General features: G+C 40.0%; 3 protein-coding genes and 1 long non-coding RNA gene across 6 annotated transcripts; all 4 read left to right on the top strand.

Moving 5' to 3' along the window:
• Positions 1–887: 887 nt before the first annotated feature.
• Positions 888–5,521, top strand: LOC116927597 (endoplasmic reticulum transmembrane helix translocase). Its single transcript, XM_032934624.2, is given in 12 exon segments — positions 888–1,313; positions 1,369–1,424; positions 1,501–1,632; positions 1,712–1,822; positions 1,884–2,001; positions 2,059–2,348; positions 2,427–2,511; positions 2,685–3,260; positions 3,326–4,112; positions 4,182–5,186; positions 5,351–5,376; positions 5,378–5,521. Coding segments are annotated over 12 exon segments (3,672 nt in total). The 5' UTR covers positions 888–956; the 3' UTR covers positions 5,507–5,521.
• A 1,545-nt stretch (positions 5,522–7,066) lies between these two features.
• LOC123474767 lies at positions 7,067–8,101 on the top strand. Its single transcript, XR_006649795.1, has 2 exons — positions 7,067–7,127; positions 7,185–8,101. It is a non-coding gene; the product is annotated as an uncharacterized LOC123474767 (long non-coding RNA).
• Positions 8,102–8,797: 696 nt separating this feature from the next.
• On the top strand, positions 8,798–10,228 carry LOC123474766. 3 transcript variants are annotated; one of them, XM_045177349.1, is made up of 4 exons: positions 8,798–8,995; positions 9,057–9,142; positions 9,223–9,309; positions 9,365–10,228. In XM_045177349.1, the coding sequence occupies exons 3-4, from the start codon at positions 9,259–9,261 to the stop codon at positions 10,076–10,078; spliced, it is 765 nt and encodes a 254-aa protein (XP_045033284.1). In that variant the 5' UTR covers positions 8,798–8,995; positions 9,057–9,142; positions 9,223–9,258; the 3' UTR covers positions 10,079–10,228. The 3 variants fall into 3 exon arrangements, with proteins under 3 accessions (XP_045033284.1, XP_045033283.1, XP_045033285.1); XM_045177348.1 differs by having other exon boundaries at positions 8,800–8,995; positions 9,226–9,309; XM_045177350.1 differs by lacking the exons at positions 8,798–8,995; positions 9,057–9,142 and having other exon boundaries at positions 9,152–9,309.
• A 118-nt stretch (positions 10,229–10,346) lies between these two features.
• Positions 10,347–15,020, top strand: LOC123474466. Its single transcript, XM_045176682.1, has one exon. The coding sequence runs from the start codon at positions 10,347–10,349 to the stop codon at positions 15,018–15,020; it is 4,674 nt and encodes a 1,557-aa protein (XP_045032617.1).
• Positions 15,021–15,401: the final 381 nt, after the last annotated feature.

Below are 15,401 nucleotides of genomic sequence, written 5' to 3'. Positions count from 1 at the left end.
GTAGACGATTCTTTTTAGTTAATAAACAAGCAATAACAAAGGATTTTTCCCAAAACAAAAAACATTAATTCTTACGCAATTATTTTTAAAACCTACACATATAAACTTACAAATAAATACCTTTTAGGAAATATATATATATTGAGGGTATAATATTCTTTATTTTAATACCAATGTTCATCCGATGTTCCGTTTCCCCAGTTTTAATGAAATTCATATTTACAACTTTCAGAATTATTTTGAGAAGATATAGCTAAGATCGTCCCAAACGAATGATTTTTCTGTAGTGCAGCTTGTTATATCGTCTGTTTGCCGTAAAAAAGGAACAAATTGCAGTTGTAGAAATGAGCGGAAGAAAATTGAGCGGATGATGGCAAATCTGAACACAAGAAGCGTCGAGAAATTTCACATGGTCACAGTGAAGCGGAAGTGTTTGTGTTTTAACGTGTTTTAATAACAACATGAAGCAAACCTGGCGAAAATTCGATTCAGTTGAATCCCATTCTACCTTGTTGTTTATTAATTTTTTTTTTTTTAAGGGTGGCTGGTCTAACGTTACGTATTTATTTATTCAAGGGCCAGGTTTTGTGACAATTTGTCAACTGGATTGGGGGGGGGATGTTAAAAACACGAAAATTGCGTTACATATTTGTAAGAGTCTATCTAGGCAGTCTAAGTCACTAGGTCTGTGTCGCTGCAAATTTGCCGGTTAATTATAAAAATAAACAGCTAGGTTAACAGGTTAACGTGATATTAACTACGATAAATGTTAACGTAGAAAACTAGGACGTTAACCAGTTAGCTGCGAATTTCTGTAGTTATCGATACTAAACAAAACTGTCAAATTTGATTGACTAAATAACCGGTTAACAAGAATGCATGCCGCTGCAGTTGCAGACAGCAGAAGCAGATCGTGAAGTCCACTATCGCATACTCGAGTACAGACGACAAAAAAGATGGATGTTGACGTGTCAAAAAGTGTGGACGATCTTGTTCAAAAAGTTTCGTTACACATTCCACGACCCACAATTATTCACGGATATTCACTACCCTTCATATTTTTGTATGGACTTTGGTTTTATTTGTGGGTTTTCGTTTATGGGGTTGAAGAGTATCCAGAAGCAGGATGGATTACGTTGGCCGGCATTGGACTAATCCAAATTTTAGTTTCACTATCGTGTTACTGGTCCGTTCACATAAGAACGCTTCTTACCTGTTCGAATACTTCCGATCCTTTAGAAGCAATTTATGTAAAAGTTGTTCCAACCCCTAACAATGGTGCATCTCAACTTGTAGCGATACATAAAGCAAAGGTAATTTTTTTATACATTTGGTTCAAAGAACTACTAATTTTTCTCAACCATTTAGAGTGTCCAAGGAGAAACTAAAATTTGGTTTGTTTTTCAAAAAACTAGATATAACTGGTAATACTGGCATTGGCCTAATTAGTTAAAAACACACTTTGGCAAAAGTTTTAATTTTAATTGGATTTCACTTCAGGGATTTTGGAGATAAATGTTTCAAAGGAACAGTTTTTCCCATTACTTATAGTTATCAAAATTACTTGGATTGGAAAGGTTATCAAAATGACAATGAGATAAAAGAAGCTGAAAATAACTTTGGCAGAAATGAGTAATGATATACTTTCAATTACCCAAGTTCTCGTGTAATGGATTGTGTCCATGTATATCTATAATTTTAATTTCAATAGCTTGGAAATGGTTGTACCAGAATTCATGGAACTGTTTTTGGAGAGAGCAACAGCACCATTTTTTGTTTTCCAAGTATTCTGTGTTTGTCTTTGGTGTTTGGATGCATACTGGTAAGAAAACAATTTTTTGTACGTTTTTTGTACTATAATTACCAATAATGTGTTATGTCAGGTATTATTCCATCTTTACATTACTTATGTTGGTTGCTTTCGAATGCACTCTTGTTCAGCAACAGTTGCGCAATATGTCCGAAATTAGGAAAATGGGCAACAAGCCATATTCCGTTCAGGTAGGATAACTTTTTTTTCTTTCATGGGTGCGATAAACTATATATTTTTAACTTTAGGTTTATCGATGCAAGAAGTGGCAAATGATCTCAAGTGATCAACTAGTTCCTGGTGATTTAGTTTCAGTTAGTCGTTCCTCAGATGATTCATTGTTAGTCCCATGCGATATGCTACTTCTTCGTGGACCATGTATTGTTGATGAATCGTTGCTAACTGGTGAATCAGTTCCCCAAATGAAGGAGCCACTAGAGAATCTACCTTCTGATGAGCTCAATCGTTGCTTGGATCTGGAAGATGAAAGCAGGCTCCACATATTGTTTGGAGGAACTCGTATAGTTCAACACACTTCGTCAGTAGAACAAGAAATCAGCAATAAATTGTAGAGGGACAGAGGAATAAAAATCTCATGTTTATTGGTATTTTTCAGACCAACCAAAACAACTGGACAACTTAAATCTCCCGACGGAGGCTGCATTGCCTATGTTCTTCGTAACAGCTTCAACACTTCTCAGGTGGTTATACATGAGTAAATTCTCTTTATAAAAACTTTCTCTGTATATTTAATTATACAGAGATCAGTTTTCTTAAACTTCCACTCAAGATTTTTTTTTTCTTTGGTTTTATCAATTAATTTTTATTTCTTTAATTTATTATTATTTATTTTACTTTTATTTTGTGTGTGCAGGGAAAGTTGCTACGTACCATTTTGTTTGGCGTAAAACGTGTAACAGCCAACAATCTGGAAACCTTTGGATTCATAGTATTTCTTTTGTTTTTTGCCATCCTGGCATCTGGCTACTTATGGTTGAAGGGAACTGAAGATCCCGATCGCAATCGCTACAAGCTGTTCTTGGAGTGTACGTTGATATTGACGTCGGTAGTTCCCCCGGAACTTCCGATAGAGCTGTCTCTGGCCGTCAATACCTCATTAGTTCAACTGACCAAACTAGGAGTATATTGCACGGAGCCTTTCAGAATCCCATTTGCAGGCCGGATCGAAATGTGCTGCTTTGACAAAACAGGAACATTAACCAATGATAACCTAGTTGTTGAAGGCATCGCAGGTCTCGACAATAGCGATCCAGCAGTTGTACAAAGCATAAATGAAGTACCTCTGGAAACGCTACAAACGTTGGCCACATGCCATTCGCTCATTCATTTGGACGAAGGTTTAGTTGGCGATCCTCTAGAAAAAGCTACGTTGACAGCAATTGATTGGACATTAACGAAAGGTGACGCGCTGATACCCAACATTAAATCGGTAGGTTCCTGTCAAGTCGAAAACAATTCGTTTGGTTTGCCATTATTTTGGTCTAATTTCTCCAGGTTCGGAGCCCAGCCCTAAAAATAGCTCAAAGATATCACTTTAGCAGCGCTCTGAAGCGAATGGCTGTTGTAGCTGGTTACACCTTATCCGGCTCTATGGACGTAAACTACATAGCCTCCGTAAAAGGAGCTCCTGAGACCTTAAGATCTATGTTCGTCTCGGTGCCTCCTAGTTATGACGAGGTCTACTTAGCGATGTCGCGCAAAGGAGCTAGAGTCTTGGCGCTGGGTTACCGCAACCTGGGCACGTTAAGTCATCAAGCAGTTCGATCACTGAAGCGTGACACTGTTGAGTCAGAGCTTAAGTTTGCCGGTTTCTTGATTCTTTCGTGTCCGTTAAAGAAAGATTCTCTAGCGGTCATCCGAGAAATTGTTTCATCATCGCATCGTGTCGTAATGATCACCGGGGATAATCCTTTAACTGCGTGTCATGTTGCAAAGGTGCTAAAATTTGCAAAGAAAGCATCTACCTTGATTCTAAGTTGTGTTAACAACGATTGGATATGGCAAAGTGTTGACCAAGATGTGGAGTTTCCACTGATGCCATCCGACCTGAAACGTTTCACATCCGACTACGTGCTTTGCATAACTGGTCTGGGCCTTACTCACTTGTACAATGTGCTTCCTGAATTTTACCAGCGTATTTTACCCCACATCCGCGTTTATGCCCGTGTGAACCCGAAACAGAAAGAATTGATTATTACTTCATTGAACGGGCTCGGCTACGCCACATTAATGTGTGGAGACGGAACTAATGATGTAGGAGCATTGAAACATGCTCACGTCGGTATGTTAAACATTTTTAAAGTTAATTTTAATTTTTATAGATTTCCAAATACTTGTGTCCTTTTGCTAGGTGTCGCTATTTTATCCCATCTACCAGAATCTACGTCCAAATCGAAAAAGTTCGATGACAAAGCGAAAGAAACAGAAATGAATACCGCAGGCCAGGAAAAAAACAGAAGGCTTGTTTCGCGTCACGGGGACAAAGGTCGACCCGTTCCTGGTTCTCATGATGTTAGTTTGGACCCTCGCCTGGAACGTTTGAACAGAGCACAAGCGCAGCTGCAGCAAATGATGAAAGAAATGGAAGACCAAGAACGGGCTCAGTTAGTTAAGTTGGGAGATGCGTCCATTGCAGCACCTTTTACGTCCAAGATGAGCTCTATCCAAAGCATCTGCCATGTCATCAAACAGGGCCGGTGTACACTTGTAACCACTTTACAAATGTTTAAAATTTTAGCATTGAATGCGCTTGTACTGGCTTATAGTCAGTCAGTTCTCTATCTCGAAGGAGTGAAATTCAGTGATGGACAGGCCACTTTGCAAGGTTTACTGTTAGCCGCGTGCTTTTTGTTCATTTCCCGATCAAAACCATTGAAGCATTTGTCCCGAAATCGGCCGTTACCTAACATTTTCAATTCCTACACTATCTTGACTGTATTACTTCAGTTCTTGGTCCATTTTTCCAGTCTAGTGTTTTTAGTTAAACAGTCGTCCCAACGGCTACCACCAAGAGAATCGCCTTTCCCTGATCTAGACAAAGAATTTGAACCAAATCTTTTGAATAGCACCGTATACATAATAAGTATGGCCCTCCAAGTTTCGACGATCGCAGTAAACTATCGCGGCCATCCCTTCATGGAAAGTCTGAGAGAGAATCGAGTCTTGCTCTACAGCTTGATCGGTACAGGATCTTTTATCCTTGGATTAGTGCTTGGGTTTATGCCGGAAATAAACCACGAATTTGGAATTGTAGAATTCGATCCTGAATATCGCAACCTTCTTACTGGAGTTTTGTTAGCTGATTTCATTCTTGCTTTCATTGTAGATAGAATTTGTTTGTTTATTTTTGGCGAAGGTAAATTAAAAATTGAAGTTGAATGAAAGTGTAAACCTTGAAAGATCAATACAAGTAAATTAAAACGGCCTAGGGAGACATTAACATGTAATATTATTTCATAGATTTATTTTGAACGCAATGTATTTAATTTATTATTACTGATATTCTTGTACTACTCCTAGGCATCGGTCCCGGTTGCCATGTAATCGGGGATACCACAGGCCCTCCTCGAGGAAAGGAAGAACGGGAGTTCGTTGTGGGGATTTCTTATATGGTGCGGTACTGGGCTGGAATACGGTGCTGTACCGGAAACTAAGAAAACATTTTGTAAAATGTAGCCCAATTTCCGCAAATAAAGGAGGCCTAGTTGTCTTATGAGTAATCTTCTTTCCTGATACAGTAAGTAGCCAGAATCACGTAGCGTTACATTTGTTGTTCTTGGGCGTGGCCAGACTTGCTGTGATTGCCATCTTGTTTTGTTGGTAACGCCGAATCCAATAGACCAGTTTCGGATGCTGCGTTGCAAAATAAAAAAAAATCCAGGGGGTTTCGATTGCAGGGGGAGATAAGAAAAAAGGGGGTTTTTGATTTATTTACCATAGTAATACTTTTCCAATTCAGGAAATGTTCTAGAATACTACACTTTAAGACATTCTGCGTCTTCTCCAGTCATTTTCATTAATTAATCATCCCTAATTTATCCATGAAAATTAATTCAAGTAAAAGGCTAGGGATGCTGTTTAGTATTTTTTGCGTTTCTAGTGTCAAGAAAATATGTAAACATGGGTGATTCAAATGTTAGCAATCTAATACCTCAAACAATAAATCTATTTAAACTGTCCGACTACGCCAATGGACTTGTGCAGATAGAGAAGAATATCTACTTAGAAAAATTGGTAAAAGTAAACATCGATTGTCCATTTTCTGCTTCGTTCATAGTCTTTTGTGCATTTAGTTGAAGTAGGGTGTCTTTATTTCTTCTTGCAATCAAGTAAATGTAAAGCGTATGACGATCTATTTTAGGAAGGAACGTTTCTAACAATTTGATCGATGTCTGCCACATTTGGTCTGGGAAAAGGTATGGCAACGCAGCATCCGAAACTGGTCTTAGCATTGACAAAAAATTTTGATTTCCAATCAAACCTAAAATGTTGATTGCAAAAAAAAATCAATTTGGCAGTACATTTTTTGAGGTGCCATTTGTCTATAAAACATAGAACTCCTTTCGAATTAGAGTTTTTGGCCACAATTACTAAAAATACGAGCTTCAAAATTGCTAATTTATTTGCCAGATGTATGACAACCAGTTTCGCCACAAAAAAACCAAAAAAAAAAAAAAAAAAAAAAAGCCGTTTTTTTGGGTTAAATATATTGTCCGTAATTGTTCGACATAACTGTATGTGTCTACCCATGTATTCAGCTGATTTAAAGCAATCAATTTCCAGTAGAGGACAGACATGCAGCTACATGGTCAATACGCCCTCATCTCAGATCTTTTTTAGCTCTAGTAGGGGAGACTGGAGTATGCCGGGACACCGGGTCAAGAGGGACAGTAGGGGGAAAAATAGTAGATTTTAATAATATGGAAATGAAGCTTAATCATTTCTTTATTGTTAAAAATAAAAATTATAATTTTCGATCAATTACTGTAGATAATAGACCATTTTCACGTTGCGAAAAGCAGTATTCATGTAGTCCGGCAACCCTGCAAGCTGCCATTTGTAGTCTTACTTAGCCTTGTTTAGGTGGATTTAACATAGGCTAACAACTTTGAGGACTGATTTCTCCCATTAATTTTGCTACCAGGAGCAAAATTATTGTGGCACGTTGTACGTCAGGATATTGCCAACGTTTCAAGTGCCAAATTTTCAAGAATTCGCTACAACTAGTACTTGAAATCGTCGTTACAGTGAAGGGCTATCAACATTTGAAACAATAACAAACAGTCAACAGCAAATGGTAACTTTAAAAAATGTGTAATTTTCTTATAAAACTTAAATTTCTTGGTATAATTAGGAATGTAAATGTCTTCTGAGGATGCAGAAGATCTTTTACATGATTCAGTTATTGAATTATTTGATTTATCTGATTATTCTTCAACTTTGCCAAACGATGCTAAAGAAAGATATGTTGCTAAGCTCAATGAAGTACATTGTGACTGTCCTTACATCATAGAAAATGAGTATTATTTGTAAGTTTTAAGGCCTTGAACTAAAAAAACAGCCCATCTCCAAAAATTATCTCATAAGACTTACAGCTCTTATAATTATTCATATCGTTAGCTGTATAAAACTGTTTTCTGTAGACTAGATAGTTCCAAACATCTCCAAATTCAACTGATGGTAATATTGTTTCTAGCTCTTGTGTACTGGAAGTCCAATACTCAGTGTGTTGGATTTGGGGCCATCAAATCACTCAAATCCAAATCAAATCCGAAAAATTTGAGGATTTGGATTGGATTTCCCAATGTGGGAAAAGGCAGTGATTTGATTTGGATTTGACGCAAAATGTCATAAAAATCAAATCAATTTCAAATACAAATCCAAATCATTAAGAGTAACTTATCCAATGGCCCACCAGAGGTCTGACTTCGCTGACGCTTTTCGTTCGGCAGTTGTTTCCCCGTACTCCTGGCCTAATTTGAGCTCATATTCCTTCACATGTTGAGTATCTGAATTCTGTGTTTTTATTTTAATGTAACTCTGAGTGAATTTTCTGCAGGTATAAATGTTTAATTAATATTTTTACTTTCTGTTCGGTTTTATACATGTTCCCATTTTGGCATTTTCCTTTTTGGTTTGGTCTTTTCAATAGACCACTATTCCACTAAGTTAACGTGACTGTAGGACCTCGTGATTGTGCCAACTTTGCAATCTACATCTATCAATTACATCAAAGATTCAAAGACAATTAATAAAGGTATCAGTGTATAAGTCCTGTTTATACGCCATGTTATACGCCATTGCTAGAGACGTGATGGGCGTTCCAGCGTCATCAAGTAATATTGAGCGTGGCTTTAGCACGGTTGTTGGTATTAAATCAGCAAAAAAAAATAGAATTAAAGCTAGCCTTTTTCAAATGCTTTTGTTTATTAAAAAAAACTGCCATTTCCTTTCTTAATCATTTCCTCACTTAATCATCATCATCACTTAATAAGTTAATAGCTGTCGGCCTGTCGCTTATCTAGTTATTTTAATTTAGTTTTTTTATGTTTTCTTCTTAAGTTTTTAGTTAATAAGTTATGTACATTGACAGCTGACAAGTTGAGTGAAGAACCCAGAATAAACAAGTTTTTTTCTTAATAGATCAGTTTCGGATGCTGCGTTGCAAAATTTAAAAAAATCCAGGGGGGTTTCGATTGCAGGGGGAGATAGGAAAAAAGGGGGTTTTTGATTTATTTACCCTAGTAATACTTTTCCAATTCAGGAAATGTTCTAGAATACTACACTTTAAGACATTCTGCGTCTTCTCCAGTCTTTATAAATAATTAATCAACCCTAGTTTATCCATGAAAATTAATTCAATTAAAAGGCTAGGTAGTAATACTTGTTGCGGATCACGACCCGCCACCTGACGGACAATTAACTAGGTCGGGCCGACTAGTTCGCAAGCCCACTATTTTTGATTTATAGTATGTGTAAGGCCGCCAGGGGTGCTGTGTTCAGCGTCTTCTTGGTGGCCGATCTCGGTTAATGTTCCTTCTTCGCAATTGTTCAACAAGGTAGAGCAGACGCTATTATAAGTTGTGTCAGAGTCTGAATAAAAGCTAGAGAATCAGCAACAATTTACCTGAGTCAAGTGTCTTCAAATCAGTAATTACTTATCAGGTATTATCAGTAAGAGTAATTACTGTCAATGGTCTTTCGAAACTAACTAGTTTTTAAACAGAATTCTGTACAACTCGATTAAGTAACACTGCTAATAGGTCAAGCCACGCTACAGTCGTGTCAAAGAAAGAGTGTTGAGCACCTTGCGTAAGCATTAGTTTTAATATACTTCATAATTTACACTTATTTAAGTATTGTCGTCCTAACTATCACTCCCTTTTTGAAAGAAGTTAGTCTAAAAGCTGAATTCAGCCACTCCAGGGATGTACCCGAGAAGAACTCCAATTAGTCATGAAGTATCTCAGCGTATCAATGTAATCTAAGTTACAAGATAGTTCTAAGTTAGTGTGTTAATCCTTCTGCAAACAGTATCTCAACAGAATCAGAAGACTTGGGGCATATCATGCTCGCATCAAATTTGGTGAATTTGGCCCAAGTCTCACCGAACCTGTAGAACCTGAATACAGGCCATTGCCCCACGGTGTAACAATTGATGCAAAACTAGGTGCCTACGAAGAAGGTTTCTATAGCATTGCAATCAAGTATCTTCCCCGTGACGAAGCTGTTGCCATCACCAACATCAGAGTGAATGCTGACTATAGAAGATACCTAAACTTCCTGAGAGGATTACCGACTCGTGAGCCAACGCCAAGAGAACAAATTCATCCTGAGATTCCCTTGCCAGCTGTGCTCCAGCACCCAACACCACGTGAACCAGACTACGGAAGCACTCCGATTGCAAGGTTTTACGGGTACCAAGGACCTAGAAGCCATCCGAGGTCGCGTGGTCAATCTACCGTTGCAGAGCAGTCAACATCTCTAGCAACCAGGAACGTGGTCGTTCGCAGCCTTCTCGAAAACGAAAGAAGAAGAAAGGCTGAGGTTATTGAACAAGAAGTCGGTGCAGAAGAAACTGAAGACATCACTGAAGTGGAAACCAATTTTTCGATCAGAACAAACGATTCTGAGACTATCATTCAAGAAGAAAGTGAAGTAGAGGAGACAGTGAAAGGAGAGAGTGAAGAAAGCGGTTCGACCACATCTGAGGAATTCATCTTGTCCATCAACGAACGAGAATTTTGAAAAACCTCAGCGAATTCGCTCAAGAAGAGGCTTCATTTTTTGTTTTAAATTCCCTTCGTGTTATGTTAAACTAAGATCTTAGCCATCTAGTGGTAACAAACAAATTTTTTGTAACTCGACGAATACGTCAATAGACTGGTTTTCAACAAGCATATTTTCTTGTTGCTTTCTCAGAATTTAAAATACTGCCTTGAACAACTTTAATTTCCTTTTCCTCAAGATCGATTCTCAAATTCGTAGATTACTGAAATCAGTCTAATTCCAAACAATGGCGACCGCAAACAAAAAGCAACAGGCGCAGACTTTAACGCTCTTAACAATAGAGACATTGGAAAGGGAATTACACAAGAATTTGAAAAGTTATGATGAAGCTTGCAGAGACAATTTTTTGGAAGCAGCAGAAACAGCTTACGAACTAGCTGATGACAGAGCGCTAAGGCTTCTTAAGCATTATAGAGATGTCATACCCCAACTAGACGCCGAGATGCAAGCAAGATATGTCGACAAACACGAAGAGTTTGTAGACCGTCATCATACAATGGTTATCGATTGGAAAAGAAGAAGGCCAACTGCACCTTCGGAAAGAGAACCCTCTGAACATTCGGAAAATTCGGATGAAGAGGAGACAACTCCGACAACAACAGGAAACGTTGCGCAAGCAACAGGTGTACAAGCAACCAATACAGTTGCACTGCAACAACAGCAAAATATCATGAGCATTGCTCATCTGCTACCAAGAATTGAATTAGCCAAATTTGAAGGGGATTCAAACAAATGGAGAGATTGGTGGGCGAGTTTTCGTACACTTATACACGAAAATCCATCACTACGACCCATCGAAAAATTCAGCAGATTGAAGATGCACATGAGCGAAGACGCTGCTGGTGCAATTTCATACCTGGACTTAACAGAAGAAAATTACACCAAGGCAATCGACATTTTAAATGGGAAATACAACAGGCCGAGATCAGCAAGAGCAGACCACTACATCGCAATTACGGAATTGCCTAGGGTAGAACGAGTAGAAGACTACAAGGCAATGAGGAAGTTGCACGACAGAGCAATGGGTCACGCCTTGAATCTTGGCGACTTGGAAAAGAATTCTGCACAAAATGAAGCAATTTCAGAGATAATTACAAGAAAACTACCTCTTGAATTAGTTTCAAGATGGCATGGGGAAACAAGAAGATCCCGTAAAACGTTAAAAGATCTCTTTACCTTCATCGACAGTGTAGCAGAGGATTGGGAATATGCGTTCTCGACTGAAAAGAACGAGAAGAAAAAACCGAAGCAGGAGGCTACTGAAAAAGCAAATCGAGTTACATTTGCATCCACACCAACGGCAGCGGAATTAGCAGTGACAGGAACTGCAACAATACATCCGAAAGATCGAAAAGAGAAGACCTCAACAACAATAAAAAGACCATGTTTGTTCTGCAAAGACAAACACCCCACGTACAAATGCGAAGTCGCAATAGAGAAGAAACTAGAGCAAGTTCGGAAGGAGAAAAGGTGTTGGAGGTGCCTCGGACAGAGTCACCAAGTGAGAGCCTGTTGGAAGACAAGCAATTGCGCCAAATGTGGCAAGGGTCACCATACAGCCATCTGTAATCAGACAGTTCGGGCGAAAACAGTGACAGCTACGGTAGCAGCGTCCCCAATGTTAAAGGCAGCAGATGACGCTCCACTCTCAATAGAAGCACGCCTATTCGGTGGCGTGTACGTCCAAACAGCAACTGTTATAGTGGAAGGGCCAAACGGTTGGCACAAAGCTATAGCGTACATTGATCAAGGATCAAATGCAACACTGATCCGAAGCGAACTCGCTCAAACTCTAGGACTTCAGGAAGTGGGAAAAATCAAATTGAAACTTCAGGCAGTGGGTCACCTACACCCAGAAAAGGAACGAAGTGTAAGAAAGTTACGACTACGCGGGATAATTCCGGATGCCGAATCAATTGATTTAGAGGCGATTGAGCAACCCGAAATAGGAAAGGTTGCTGGATCGACAAAGACCGAATTCGTCAGTGAACTCTGGAACCAAGGTTACAAGTTGGCTGATGATAGAATTTTGAGCGGGACAGCAGGACCTTGCCAAATAGACATTTTGATTGGAGCCAATCAAGTCTGGAAGGTACTAGGCTCAAAACAGATCGTTTCGAAGACTGGAATTAGAGCCATCGAAAGCAAATTGGGTTGGTTACTACTTGGGCAGGATGAGACAGTTGCGATTTCCACCACTACGGCGATCGGCTTCCTCCTAAAGGCAAAAGAAGGAACACCACAATACCCAATGCAAGGCCCGAATTCGAACAGAAACGATGAAATTGATTTTGCGAAGTGGTGGAAATTAGAAAGTCTAGATCCACTAGAAAATGTGCCACTTTCGGATCGCTGGAAATCTCATACAGACTCCATCAAACAAGACGAAGATGGACATTATGTCGCACCGCTCCCATGGAACGGGAACAAACAATACCTCAGCAAGAATGACGCCATGGCAGAAGGTCAGGCAAGAGCGCTGATGAAAAGGATGGAGAAGGATAACGAGATGAAGACTTCATACGAAGCTGAGTTCAGAAAACTGAAAGAACTTAGATTCATCTCTAAAGCAGACACCAATTTTAAGGGTATCTACACGATTCTACCCCATCACCCAGTTGTCCGTAAAGACAAAATCACCAGCAAAGTGAGACCTGTTTTCAATGGTTCTGCGAAGCCGAAAACAGGATTCAGCGCCAACGACTGTCTCGAAGAAGGACTCAATCTGAATCCTGACATTCTTGATGTTATCCTGACGTTTAGGCTAAATCCAATTGCCTGGACAGCTGATATCCGACAAGCATTTTTAATGGTAAAATTGCTAAACGAGGACGCGGAAGCGTTAAGGTTCCTTTTAGAAGACGAAAACGTCCCAGGAACGCTGCAGACCTACAAATGGAATAGACTACCATTTGGGCTAACATGTAGCCCGGCAGTGCTCAGGACCGTCCTAAAGAAACACCTCGAGTCATACAAAGGCGAACTAGCAGTAAGCAGTCGCCAAATGTTACGGCATCTATATGTAGACGACTACTTGTCAAATGCGCCTACATTAGCAGCAAAGACCGTAATCGGTACGGTACTCAAACTTTTTTCAGAGGCAAAGATGGAATTGAGAAAATGGGTAACTAACGACCCGCAGCTGCGAGAGTATCTACAACAGAGCAATTTGACAGACGACTCATCCGATTCGTACTCGTGTCTTAATTTAGACCCACAAAAGGTACTAGGAGTGAGGTGGAATACCAGCACAGATTGCTTCTATTTCAAGTCTGACGTAATCGTAGATGCAGCCGCAAAAGTAAAAGTGCTAACAAAAAGATCGTTTGCTAAAATCTCGACCAAGCTTTTCGACCCCCTTGGATTCATTGGACCCATAACACTACAGTTCAAGCTACTCTTCCAGGAATTGTGGCAAGAAAAAATCGGATGGGATGACAATGTGAATTCACAAACGGAGAGTCGATTCAGAGCTATAGTGGAAGATTTGAAAGGTATAGACAGAATCCAAATACCTCGCATGATCTCAACAGCACCGACAGATGTAATTCAAGAATTACATGTATTCTGCGACGCTTCAACAAAAGCGTACGGAGCTGTAGCATACGCCAAGTCAAGAAATCCTGGATTCATCCGACTTGTTTGCTGTAAAACTAGGGCAGCACCACTCCCGAAAAACGAAGTTTCACTACCAAGGCTAGAACTGCTTAGCGCCGAACTCGGCAGTGTCTTAGCTGAACGAATCGTAAACGCAATTGACAAAGTGAAGTGGGAAGTGACACTATGGACTGACTCTATGGCAGCGTTAGGTTGGATCAAAGGAGATCCAGGGCGATGGAAACTATTCGTACGGAATAGAGTAGAGACAATTCAGAAGAGATTCAAACCAGAACACTGGAAACACTGTCCTGGAAGAGACAACCCAGCGGATTTCGCATCTCGAAGTTGCTCCGTCAAAAAGTTGACAGAGGCTTTTTCCTGGTGGGGAGGTCCCTCCTGGCTGAAACAAGAATCGTCTGAATGGCCTCAGCAAGACAACCCAACTTCGGATGACCTACAATTAATGGAAGTCGAAACGAAATCCAAACAGAGAATGCAAATTCTAGCAGTTTTCAACATGCCAGATTGGTTGGATTCACTGGTTTTGATAGTAAGCAGTTATCTGCGATTACTGAGAACAATAGCCTGGATGTACAGACTCATGAAGAAGTTACCGCCCGGTAAGGCAATAGAAACAGTCGGAGTAGCAGAAATTCATTGCCTCTCTGTCTGCGAAATCAGCACCGCCGAGAACTTCATTCTAAGGACTATTCAACAGAAAGCGTTCCCAGAAATTTATGGATCCCTTAAAGAAGGAAAATCCAACAAGAAACTGCTACGCGATCTCGACACATTACGACCAATTTGGGACGAAAAACAACAACTGATACGAGTGACAGGTAGAGTAGGTCCAGCCTTAAGAGACCTACTTATTGAACCGCCGATACTTCTCCCTGCAAATGAGAGAATAGTCGACTTGCTGATCCACCATCATCATGTCAAACGGAAACACACCGGTGTTCAATCAACATTAACCTATCTCCGTAATCGGTTCTGGATTATTCGTGCTCGACAACGCATCAAGAGTGTCATCAAGCATTGTGGAAAATGCCAACGAGCTCAATCGCGCCCTTTCGACGAAGAAGCCGCTTCCATGCCTTTGGATCGTACCAAGAAGGCACAGCCATTCGAAATCATTGGAATTGATTATTTCGGGCCGATGTACGTTTTGGAAGAGGTCCTTTTGATTGAGAAAGACAAGGAAGGGAACGATGTCGAGAAAACTCGAATTGGTGAAAAAAGGTGCACGCGTGTTTATTCACTTGTGCCGTCACAAGAGCTGTACATCTTGAGCTCGTGACAGACCTTACCACGAAAACGTTCATGCTCGCTCTACGCAGAATGATGTCCAGAAGAGAAGATTGTAAGACAATCTATAGCGATAACGCATCAACATTCACATGCGCCGCTAAACTTGTAACAGAAGACCCTACTTTAGCAAATTGGCTATCAAGTAAGGGAATTGAGTGGAAATTCTCTCCGAGCTTGGCACCCTGGTGGGGCGGGTTTTGGGAGAGAATGGTGCGTTCGGTAAAGGAGCCGTTACGCAAGGTATTAGGGAAAATGAAGGTGAGCTACGATCAACTTCACACCATCCTGGTGGAAATTGAAGTAATCGTGAACTCACGACCTCTCACATATGTTTCCGGAGACGCACAAGCGTATGAAGTGCTATCTCCAC

This window comes from Daphnia magna, linkage group LG7 (genome assembly GCF_020631705.1).
Source record: "Daphnia magna isolate NIES linkage group LG7, ASM2063170v1.1, whole genome shotgun sequence".
Lineage (NCBI taxonomy): Eukaryota > Metazoa > Arthropoda > Branchiopoda > Diplostraca > Daphniidae > Daphnia > Daphnia magna.
Note: the sequence above shows the minus strand (reverse complement) of the source record. Positions and strands in the feature narration are given on the sequence as shown.

Excerpts from the sequence above, each read along its gene's own strand:
- LOC123474466 (XM_045176682.1), top strand. The coding sequence starts at position 10,347 with ATGGCGACCGCAAACAAAAAGCAACAGGCGCAGACTTTAACGCTCTTA.
- LOC123474766 (XM_045177349.1), top strand. The coding sequence starts at position 9,259 with ATGTACCCGAGAAGAACTCCAATTAGTCATGAAGTATCTCAGCGTATC. Across the intron at positions 9,310-9,364 it reads AAGTATCTCAGCGTATCAAT|TATCTCAACAGAATCAGAAG; the intron begins GTAATCTAAGTT and ends TTCTGCAAACAG.